We start from the raw sequence: 12,422 nt of genomic DNA on the forward strand, positions 1-12,422 counted from the left end.
CTTCAGGTCCCGAGAAGCAATAATTAGAGTTTGGTTAAGGAATTTGGATGATCTAATCAAGACTCCAGAAGAGGAGAAATTGCAGCTTTCTGAGGTTTCGGAAAGATTTTCTTCGGAAATCAATGAAAAATTGCGTTCGTTGAAATTAAAATTTGATGCCTCTCAAGTTATGCAAGCTTCGATGGTTATGCCAGTGAAAATGCAATTGGACTGTCCAAGGTTTTCCGGAACGTCCATGGATGATAAATTTTCGTTCAGAACATTTCTGAACAAATTCGAATTTTGCACTGATAATTTAAATAAGGCTGACAAAATGTTAGTGCTTAAATCAAAACTGGATGGTGCTTAAATCAAAACCGCATTTGATATAAACTCCAGTCTAGATGTAACATCAGATAATTATGATGTAACCCTAAAATTGTTAAGGGAAAAATATTTAAACCCTGATTTGATTAAAAACCGGGTTTTTTAGGAAATTATTCCTCCTTCGTCTCTTATAACGGATTTTTAAAAACTTTGAAGTCATTTCTTGAAAAAGTTAAGAAAGATTTGACTGAACTTGACAAGTCCTATGGGACTGTTTTTTTTTGCTGAGGGTGGGACCTCAGGGGCATTGATAGCCCACATATTATTTGCTAAATGCCTTAATGTTATAAGAAGAGAATTGATGAGTAGAAGTGGTAAAAGGTTCCCTTCTCTGAATAATATTATGTCCCATGGGTTTGAAATTATGGAATATTTATAAACCGCCCCGCTCGATGTGTAGCGAGTTATATGCGCACCAAAATTGGCGCCTTCTTCACCTAAGATGAAATCCAATATGGCGTCTTCTTCCCCATGAGGGGTGAAGGCTACTTTATTATGCAAGCTGTGCGAAGCTACAGATCATTCGATTAAGAAATTAAATTTCCTTCCTTCGAGGCGAAATACCGAAGGGCTAAACAGTTCAAATTACGTATATTCGGTGTCTGGGTGAACACTCAGAGGCAGTTTGTCGTGATAGTAAGGGATTTCCTTACCCATGTGCGGTCTGTGGGTTGAAAAGCCATTTTAGTGTCATGTATCCTAAGGGAAATAAGTCCTTTGTGGGCCGAACAACATATTCTGAACCACAAAACAGTATTTCCCCTGCCCTTAGAATATCGATGAAAGCACATGGACGACATCTATTTTTTCTGTTTGATTGATACTTGGAGTCAACGTTCGTTTTTCGCCCAGAAAATTCTATTTAAATTGTGTTCTGCTAAAACCATAAACTACAAGGAGGTTGATTGGCAGTGACGCCTTGATATTGCAGGAGTACAATATATCTATAAATTAGGTGATCAAAATCCCTTCAAATTTGCGGCGTTATTTTACAGAGATTTGAATTTAAAATTCGAAGTGGAAAATTTCGATAAAGTTGTCAATAACTTGTCTCAAGAAGGTTTCTGGCTCTGTCTCGGTTATAAGAATTTAAACGGAACTCCCATCAAAGGGATTATTGATTTGGCCCTTTTGAGTAAATTAAATAATCTCAGATTAGTTGAGTGTCTTAATGGACACACGGGAATTTCATAATTCAATTTTTTTAATAAAGATTTGAATAAGGTAGAGTCGCCTCCCTTTAATAGCGTTGTGCAGTCCCTTCCTCAATGCAACAGCTATTTAATCAATTCTGTTCTAAATCCGACACTCTCTTATGAGGATGGATTGAAGCCTTTCTTCTCCGAATCCACAGTTGAACGAAGGGTAGAGACGTTGCTCACTCTAGACTCATTAGGGATTGATGAAGAGGTTAAGTTATTGGCCGTGAACAAGGAAAAGATAGAAGAGTTTAAAGACTCCATCGTATGGGAGGAGGGGAAATATTACGTAAACTTACCGTGGCATCATGATAGGATCCCACTGGTAAAAAGTAACTTTGTGACTTCCTTAAAGGTATTGGAGAAAGTGGCAGAGTCCTTAGAAAGGAAGAGAATGTATAATGAGTACCTTTAAGTGTTTGAGGATTATGACAAATGTGGAATAGTGGAGCAGTTTTTGTCCCGCCTGGGAATTATGAAGATTATATTTGTGTTCCACATGACCCGTTATTAAGGAGGGAACTGGAGGGACGACAAATATCCGTCCCGTATTTAACTGCTCCCTGGAACGTCGAGAGGGGATATCAGTTAATGACGCTGCATACATGGGAATGAACTCAACGGCTAAATTATTGGATTTATTGCTGGGATTCAGGAAAAACGAATATGTCCTTCTAGGTGATATAAGGAAGGCCTTTTTACAAATTCACCATAAATTGGAAGAAGATAAAAACAGATTTTGTTTTTCCTTAAAAGGGTTGACAAATTATGTACTTACAGGTACAAAACAATTATATTTGGGTTCAATGCTAGCCCCTTCATTCTGAACTTCATTTTGAAATTCCATGCAGAAAAATATGCAAAAGATGCAGCATTGCATGCTATTTCCAACAATTTTTATGTGGATAATCTTGTCACCACTTGTTTTTTCCTTTACTTGTTTATAACAATGTTCGTAGCAGATTGTTAGAGGCAGGCTTCGATTTGCGATTCTGTTCTAAGATACAAGATAAAATGTTGGAGGATGAAACTATTTCTTCTCCGTTTTCAGCCTTTGAGAAGGTATTGGGATACCTATATGATCCTATTCAGGATACGTTCAAATTTTCCCCCACTTTAGTGGACCCTGAGGTCAATGCCAAACGGGGGATTCTTTCGTAAATATCAGGACTGTATGACCTTTATCTATGCTTCTCCCCGTCACAATACAGGGGAAGATCATTGTCAGCTCGATCTGGAAAAGCAAGTTGTCGTGGGATGAGCGAATACTCAAAGAGCTCAATAAGCTGTGGCAAACCCATGCCAAAGATCTAAATGACTTGGGGAAGTTTGAATTTCCCAGGTGTGTATTGTCAGAAAATCAGTCTGTCAAATTTATTTGTTTCTGTGATGCATCGAAAAATGCGTACAAATTCACCCTGTATGTGAAACAGGGAGCAAATTGTTCTCTGTTGTTCGCAAAGGCCAGAGTGGCCCCAATTTGGAACTATTGGCTATGTTTTTAGCGCTTAAAGTAGCCCCTCAGGTTTTGTGTGCTCTGGGACCCCTTAACATTGATAATTTTTTTCTGATGTCGGATTCCCAGGTTGCACTCTCATGGGTCCTAAACGGTAAAGGATCCAAGAAAAATATATTCATTGAAAACAGGAATGCAGAGATAAAAAAATTTTCAGAAGATATTAATTATTAAATTTGGCATTCTATCATAATTAAAATATGTTTCTTCGTCGGAAAATCCGGCAGATCTTCTAACTAGAGGTATCTTATCTCATTTCATCTTGAGTCCCAAGGGGTTCACATTATGCCTAATTATAGGCGCCATCATTCCTGCCGAGTTTACCATGAACATTCATGGATCCTTCCAAAGGAACAACGAACTAACATTCCAGCAATAGGAATTTGAACTAAAGGCTCCATGCGTATGGGAGCAAATCGGACCACTGTTTTGCAAAAGAACTATAACAGAACCAAAGAACTTTCATTGCTGTTACTTGTGAATAAATTTTTAGTTTGAAAGGTATGGCTTTTGTTTGTGGAATTCATTTGCTTCTATAGAGAGGAAATTGAGTTGTGTGAGAAAGAAAGTGTTTTAAAAAATTTTTTTTTTAATTCAATTCAATATCTTAGGACTTTACTTTACTAATTATCTTTGAAATAGACCCAGGATTTTTACAATGAATTTATTTAATTTAAAATATTTAACTTAATTAGTTAGCTCGCCGTGAAAAGATTTTTCAGAACTTTATTTTTCACGTGTATAAATATTTTTTTCCTTCTGGAAATTAACTTTAGTCTTTAATCTTTCAAATCCAATCAAAAAGTAGTCGGAAACCTACAAAAAAATTATAATAAATCGGCTTTCAAAACTACGTCTGCCTATTTTTGCCCGTGTGTTTCAAAGCGGTGATCGCTGTGAAATTTTCCTGCCCGGCATTTATTCCGGCCGGCCATAGCGGTTGCTACAATAAATTATAAAATGCTATAGCGGCTATTATGATAAATTTTTGACATAAAAAAATGTACAAAACGCTAAAATAATTTTTTTCAAGATAAAAACCTAAATATTATGACAGTCTTGCACTTACGTTAAGTTCGACAACTCTAAAAGAGTCACATCAGTATTTTACACCGTCAAATCACGATAGTACCGGTGTCGACCCAACGTGTCCCTTTTTATGACAATAGGGTTTGAGGCTATTTGTACAACTAAACGGCGAATCTGCCAAAATGGTTTCGTTTTTCTGTTAAATAAATAGTTATAAATAAATAAATATATATATATATATATATATATATATATATATATATATATATATATATATAGTATTTTGTTCGTTTTCTTTGTTTAATCAAACTCGTTCAATATAATTTTCTGAACAAAATAACACATTTGATGGTGTAAAATACTCATGTGACGCTTCTAGAGTTGTCGAACTTACTTTCGACTTTTCCGACTAGGGTAACTCCGAGAGACTGCCAATATTACATGTACTGTTTCATCGAAATGTGTAGTAAAAGAAACGAAAGTTACCTCTTCAACATCAACGGAATGAATGAGATCAATGTCGCGTTTTTTTCCTTTCTTCAACATTTTCCTTTTCAAACCTAAAAGAAGATATTCATGGAAATAATATGTTCAAAATATTAAAGAAGAAATAAAAAAAGAATAAGAAAAAGAATTAAAGGGAAAGTGATTAAAATAATTTAAAAACGACAATTAAAAATAAAAGATGAAAGAATAGTGGCCATTTCGCAATCTAGTTCATTGTTATTATCATAAACAATTGCTTTAATTTTTTTTATCATTAAAACATGAATTCATAAATAAAAAAACATAGACGGTAGCCACGGATAAACTCGATTTACAGATAAACACGGGAGATAACTCGGTATTTAAATTACTGAGTAGTTTCCCTTGAAAATGAATGAACGCGCGTGACAAAAAAAAACAACCTTAAACGCATTCGCGTACTGAGAGAGAGAGAGAGAGAGAGAGAGAGAGAGAGAGAGAGAGAGAGAGAGAGAGAGAGAGAGAGAGAGAGAGAGAGAGAGAGAGCGCGCATTCATAAAAAACAAACAAAAAAAAAAACCCATCAAAGTGACGACAGAAATACAAGAGAATCAAAACGGACGACAAGATAACTCGTATATTAAACCAAAGCTTAGGTTTGCTTTTATTAAAACGTGCTTTTTTTTTGTCCTTATTAATAGCATTATGTGACTTAGAAAATGTATTTACTATTATTGATTGAAATAAAAATGTAATAGCGTAAAGTACTAAAATAAACTGTTAAAAAATCAAATTTCAAATAAATAATTTAATTACGAAATTAAATTGGCCACAAAGCATTTCCATTATTTCCTTAAGTCGCCCATTTTATTTTTATTTTTTTGTTAATAATAAGGAATTTATAAGCATAGAAAATTATTTCCCCTGTAAATACTTCGCAACTATTTTATGCATAAAAAATGCAAACCATTTACATCCAATAATTTTATAGAGATAAAGGCATTATTACTTTAACAAAGTTGTTAAAATTTGACGGACATTTAGACTAATGATCAAATGATAGTGTGATAAAAATCATGTTAAAAATAATTTCGAACACTAAAAAGCAAATGATTATAATTGCTATGCTACAGTGCTACACACTCTTTCTTCGCTTTTCTCCTCATTTCCTAAACGAAGCAAGTTTTCATGGGAACGAAGCAAGTTTTTATTGAACTCAAAATATTTTCCAACTAATTAAAATCGTTTCAAGCTCCAGAAAATAACAACGTCTATATGAAAGTAGTAAATCAGTACGAACTTCCTTTAAGATCTGATCAACAAAATCAATTTTCTACAGACTTCGCCAGCCTAGGCACCCAACAACATCACTTAACATCTCCTTGTGGTCCGAACGAGGCAAGCCGCAAAAGAAAATGACTCAATGACTCACATACCAGCATTACTCATCTTGCACACATTTTTCTCCACACCAGTTTGCCCGTTTCCCACCTGACTACAACTTGGATGTCTTCAAGTCCAACATAAACAAATTCCTGATGAACCGCCCCCTTAAGTAAGACACTTTATCAAATCTCCATTACTAACGACTACTACGATATTATCCCATTGATTACTGTACACGCAATAACCCTTATCCTCGAGTGGCTTCCGAGCCTTGATAAGTGGTGATTACCATGTAAAAAGGGGGGGGAGCGAACAGAAAAGAGCTGCAACCCACAGCTATACACGCATTAACAAGAGCAAGATAAACCAACGTACACACATACACAATGTCAAACACACGCATACGTATATTACTTTTTTTTTTTTTTACAAAGGCATCACCACATTATCAAGGCCCAGAGGCCACTCAAGGATAAGGGTTAAAGAGTGTACAGTAGAAATTGGTCAATATAGTAATCATTAGTAATGAAAATTTGGCAAATTTAATAACCTATATGGAACGGCCCATCAAGAACTTATTTACTTTAGACTTGAACACAACCATATTGTAGTCAGCCGGAAAGCAGGAAAACGGAAGACAATTCCACAGGCGTGCAGTTCTAAGAAAGAAGCTTTGTTCATGGAATCTACGTTTAGGTTTAGGCACAGATAAAGAGTGGGGGAAATTATTGATAGTGTTTACAGCTAGAGTGTTTCTTGTGAAAGTTTGGCGAGGGGGGACCATAGATTGAAGCTCAGTTGAACACTTTCCATGAAAATAACGATACATCAGAGACAAACTCGCAACATCTCTTCTGTGAGATAGAGGTTGCAAGGAGGAGAAAAGGACATCTCCTACGAGGCTACGAAGTCTATTTTGAACTCTATCAAGGCAGGACAAGTCCTTTCTAGCAGCTCCTGCCCAGATGTGGCAACAGTATTCCATCCTTGGACGTACCTGGCTCTTATATAGATAGAGAATAGCATCAGCAGTGAGATATCTACTGGATCGATAGAAAGATCCCACCATTTTTCCAGCGGCCTTGGCAACAGATTTGATATACGTGTTCTATTTAAGATCAGGAGTAATGGTCAAGCCCAGAAACTTGTCAAAACTTGAGGCCTCCTGAAGACGAGAGCCATTCATTTCAATTGATGACAAATGTGGATTAGAATGTTGATGATGTAAAGAGAGAAGCTTGGTTTTAGATGCATTAAAAGTAACCAGCCACTCCTTTCCCCATTGTACTACGTGCTCAAGACCAGAGGAGAGAGAATTGGAGAGAACTTGGTCGTTTACTGTCTTAGATGTGGTACCATAAATGGTAGTGTCGTCAGCATAAATGTCTACAAATGATGTAAGGATATGATTTGGAAGATCATTAATGTAGATCAGGAAAAGAGTTGGGCCCAGGATGGATCCCTGAGGGACACCGGCATTAATACTGTGAGCTTCTGATTTTTGCCCCTCAACTACTACTCTTATGAACCTATCAGAAAGAAATGATTTAATAATTGAGAAGACTTTTCCAGCTATACCATAGCTAGCGATCTTATGAAGTAAACCTTTATGCCATACCCTATCAAAGGCTTTAGATATGTCAAGAGCAATTGCCCTAGAAAGATTGCCACCGTCGAGAGATTTGCTAATCCTATGCGATATAACTGTAAGCACATCTGCTGTAGATCTAGCAGAACGGAAACCATATTGAGTGTCACTAAGAAGGTTATTTTTGTTGAGATGTTTGATTACTTCTGTATTTAACACAGATTCTAGCAACTTACTCATGACGCACAGGAGACTTATTGGCCTGTACTGAGAGGGGGATGAGCAATCACCTGAATTCTTAAATACAGGGCATACTGATGAGATTTTCCAGGGAGATGGGGAAACTATTCTCCTTAAGACAATGTTTAAACAGTTTTGTAAGTATGGGCACTAGTTCAGGTTGAAGTTTTTTGAGTACTATAATTGGAATACCATCAGGGCCAGTTGCTTTACTCGAATCAAGGTTTTTGATTAGCTTCGCAACATCACGTACAGATATACGTATATCACATAGCGTGTTTTCTGATACAGGAGGAAATATTGGGGGTTGGCGGTCTTGGTCGCAAAGGGTAGAATTAGCTGCAAAGTTCTTGACAAAGTGTTTGGCTTTGTCTAATGCTGACGAGATTACCTCAGGTCCATTGATAATAGTTGGGATGGAGCACACGCTTCTGTTCAGGATTCTGTTTGCTATTTGCCAAAACTGGTGGGAACCAAGCCGCTGCTCAGCTACTTTGGACTTAACAGATTGAGCATACAACTCTCTTACGTTCCTTATTACTTTCTTACAATGGTTGCTGGCAGTCCTGAAAACGGCTTTAGTTTCCATACATCTATTACGTTTGAAGCAGTGGAAAAAGTGATTTCTGTGTGCAATGGCAGCAGCACATTCTGGAGAGAACCATGGCTGGCTGTTAGGTTTTTGCTGAAACTTTTTAGAGGGTATGAAATGGTCAATACCTACAATTAACCATTCAGTTAGGTCTAATACTATAGAGGACACATCCTTTTTAAACATGGAATGCAGAGGTAGATCAGATATAAATGTACGGAAGCTATCCCAGTCAGCCTTAGTGTATCGATATACTGTACGATGAAGAGGTACGTCTGGGGACTTATTACATTTCATTTTTATCTTAATTGATACAACAGAGTGGTCGGAAGATCCAAGAGGCGACAGAACAGAAACTGAACATAGTTCAGGGCAAGTTGTGAGAAAAAGGTCTAATAGGCTCGCATACTGGCCGTCATTATCGGGCACACGGGTAGGTTCCTGAACAATCTGAGTGAGGTCATAGGCAATGGAGAAATCATATCCACACTATGAATATGTTGACTGACACATTCTAAACTTTGTGACTATTTACAAAACTTTCTTTACCAAACACTTGTTTGCATTATGAACATTTTCATGATTGAAGATAGCTTTCATATTTTTATCTCTTGTATGAAAATGTTTTGTTATAAGATTTCGTTTTCCTCCATTTTAAAAATTTTATGTTTACGTTTAAAGTAGCACTTGCTACCGGTGGCCCTTCTATTCTTTTGATATTTCATTTATTTCCATTTTTATGCGCGATTGTCCGCATATATCCTTCATTTTCTACCTTTGTTAAAACATAACTTTAAAACCCAATTTATATGAAATGTGGGTGTGGTTCTTGGCAATGCCCAAGGACGCTATCGTCCTTCCAACATGTCCTCTATTCAAAGCCAGGGACCACGCAATAACACTGCTGTGTAATACCGGGAAGGCAGAGATAGTTTAGTCTTAATAAATCATTTTGTTATAAACAAAACCATTGTTTACGTGTGTTCAGTTCTGTTACTTAAACAACTGATGGAATACGCATTTCAATTTAACACATTAAAAATGTATACGGTGCAATTTTTTCTCAATACAGTTTGATGCCTGAATATATTATTGTAACTGCGCGAACACACACACACACACACACACACACACACACATGTATATACTAGAAAAAATATGATCGGTTGATTTACCCATTGAGCTCAAGTTAAATTGCTTTCAAGCAGTCTAAGGAAAAAGTGCGTTTGCAAAGCCAGTTAAATTCAAAAATATAAAGATAAAATTCAAACTTAGTCTCTTTCTGATCACTATATCTTCATTTCTCTCTCCTACTCCTAATTCGTCCTCTCTTTCCGTTTTAAGTATCATTACTCATGGCAATATTTTCTTTTTGCTCATAATGACTTATTCCAATTTTGAATTTTATAGTTAGTTTTATTATTCTCACTGGTAATAAACACAAAGTTGAAATATTTAAAAAAAATCTTTTAAATTGTAGATTTTGCCATCCTTGTATACAATAAGCTAAACGTAAAGAGTTAGAAAACGAAACAAATGTGCAAAACTTGTCAAACAGCTAAAAGGAGCATGAGAATACAAACAACTAATGAGGAAAATCAATATAATATCGATGATCGCAAGAGCATTAAGAACATCCATTAAAAGTTAGAAAAAGACGAGGATAAATTTAAAAGGGAAAACTGACACTATACAAGACGACAATTATGAAAACGATTGAAATCTTAAGAAAAAACCTTGAATGTGGAAACCAACTCATAAGAATATTAACCCAACACAAGGAAGTTGCAATAAGAATAAAACAAAATATATAGAAAGAATACCATCACATGAATCCAAAGGAGCTGAAATAAATTTCATAAACTCTCTCTGCCCACAAAAAATAAACAATGTGATGGAACTGGTCACAACAGATACTACACAAAATAATTGTGAAGGGTTAAGGAGGATGAAAAGACTGGAACCAGAGCACTAATCAGACCTCCACGGGAATAGTGTGGAGAGCCCTGGAAAGTTTGGGAAACATATTCCCAGAGAAAAGCAAAAAACTAATGGTAAGCGGCTGTTGCAAAAAAGTCATATGCAATGGTTATTAAAAGAGGTGGAGAGTACTGAAAATATATGGTGATTCATTATCATCCAGACTCCAGGGAACACCAAATGTTATTATCAGTGAACAATCACTAATGATGACCTGTGTGAGAATTCCTAATGAGTACATACTAATAATGCTGGTGATTATGATGAAAAAAAATAGAAAAGAAAATATAATTATCGATGTAGAAGAGATAATAATTGAATTTATTTTGAAACTGGAAAAATATATTCTAAATCGCGAGTAAATTAAGTCTGTTTATTAAAAAAATAAAAGAAAAATCACATTTACCCAGATGAAATTTTAAATGGCTTAAGGATAGTCGAAGGATGCTTGCTTTGTTTAAGCGACGGGGAGAATTTGCAACGAGTGGCACATGTTTAGCCATTTCTTGGATGTGAGCGTTCATTTTATCTCGTCGCAATTTTTCACTGTAATTACGCCATAACCTGAAAAAGAAACGAAATTTTAAAGAACTTAGATTGTTAATAGAATCAGTGGCAGCGAATATTATTTATAAATATTAACTCTCAATTGGAAAAAAATCTACAACCAGCAGATTTTTCTGCAAATCACCAATGTAACAATATCAATATCGAATTCCAGTGCTACCATAAAAACCCAAGCACACAACTTTCTTCCTCTTTTACATATCAACACATGTGCATACGGCACATACTGGCTAGATCCTCTTGGTACGAAAGACTCTCAGAAATCAGCACGCACATGACAAAAGATACAAACGAACTACTAAACATAGCGACTGCATATACACGTCACTTGCTGAACGTATGTACATATTCTGTACATGTAGTCTATCACTAACAAAAAAACTGCCATGATAATGTACACATTTACAATGCCATGATAATGTACACATTTACAATGCCTATTCAATTTACACATATAAATCCACAAGGCAACAGTGTAAATAAACAAGTGCACGCAATTTCTCCTTACACACAAAAACAATTTTCTTCAATCTGGAATATTCTCGGACTCTATAATCTCTCAATTTTTATCCAATTTTATTTTTTGTTGCCACAAAATTTGTCTTTACTAAATTTTGTTTATTTCAAATTGAACATAAAGCATAACGAGTAAAGACGAAAGCAAACTGTTTCTTTACAAATTCCAATGATGACGCGTTGAATAAAGACTACTGAATGACGAAAACGGCTAAACATGCATATGAGGTAACATTGCAGTGAATGGGGATCACGTGACATGTCTCTTTTCTAAATCACGTGACATGTCTCTTTTCTAAATCACGTACAAGATGATCCAAAAGTATCGCTACTAATCATTGAATGAATGATTCTTTAGCAAAATGTGTTTTCTTAAAGAAACAGAATTGTAGAATTTTATTTTCAAAATAAACAGTCGATTTTTTTTTTTTTTACTTGGAAATCCGATACGTCTTCGTATGGAATGGAGAATCCGATATGTTTTCGTATGGAATGGAAAATCCATGTGTCTTCGTATGGAATGGAGAATCCGATATGTCTTCGTATGTAATGGAGAATCTGATATGTCTTCATATGGAATGGAGAATCCATGTGTCTTCGTATGTAATGGAGAATCCATGTGTCTTCGTATGGAATGGAGAATCCGATACGTCTTCGTATGGAATGGAGAATCCATGTGTCTTCATATGTAATGGAGAATCCATGTGTCTTCGTATGGAATGGAGAATCCGATATGTCTTCGTATGGAATGGAGAATCCGATACGTCTTCGTATGGAACGGAGAATCCGATACGTCTTCGTATGGAACGGAGAATCCGATACGTCTTCGTATGGAACGGAGAATCCGATACGTCTTCGTATGGAACGGAGAATCCGATACGTCTTCGTATGGAACGGAGAATCCGATACGTCTTCGTATGGAACGGAGAATCCGATACGTCTTCGTATGGAACGGAGAATCCGATACGTCTTCGTATG

At 36.0% G+C, this 12,422-nt stretch overlaps 1 protein-coding gene across 2 annotated transcripts in view; it reads right to left on the reverse strand.

Moving 5' to 3' along the window:
* The window catches only part of LOC145256923 (hypoxia-inducible factor 1-alpha-like), a 162,101-nt gene that overhangs the window by 35,634 nt on the left and 114,045 nt on the right, over positions 1 to 12,422 (reverse strand). For both annotated transcript variants that reach the window (XM_080115617.1, XM_080115616.1), the window contains exons 2-3: positions 10,768 to 10,925; positions 4,597 to 4,670 (exon numbers count right to left, since the gene is read on the reverse strand). In XM_080115617.1, the coding sequence (XP_079971743.1) occupies positions 4,597 to 4,670; positions 10,768 to 10,885 (192 nt within the window). In that variant the 5' untranslated portion in view covers positions 10,886 to 10,925. The remainder of the gene's footprint in view (positions 1 to 4,596; positions 4,671 to 10,767; positions 10,926 to 12,422) is intronic.

Source organism: Euprymna scolopes, chromosome 3, assembly GCF_053919585.1.
Source record: "Euprymna scolopes isolate OS-2025 chromosome 3, ASM5391958v1, whole genome shotgun sequence".
NCBI classification, from domain to species: Eukaryota; Metazoa; Mollusca; class Cephalopoda; order Sepiida; family Sepiolidae; genus Euprymna; species Euprymna scolopes.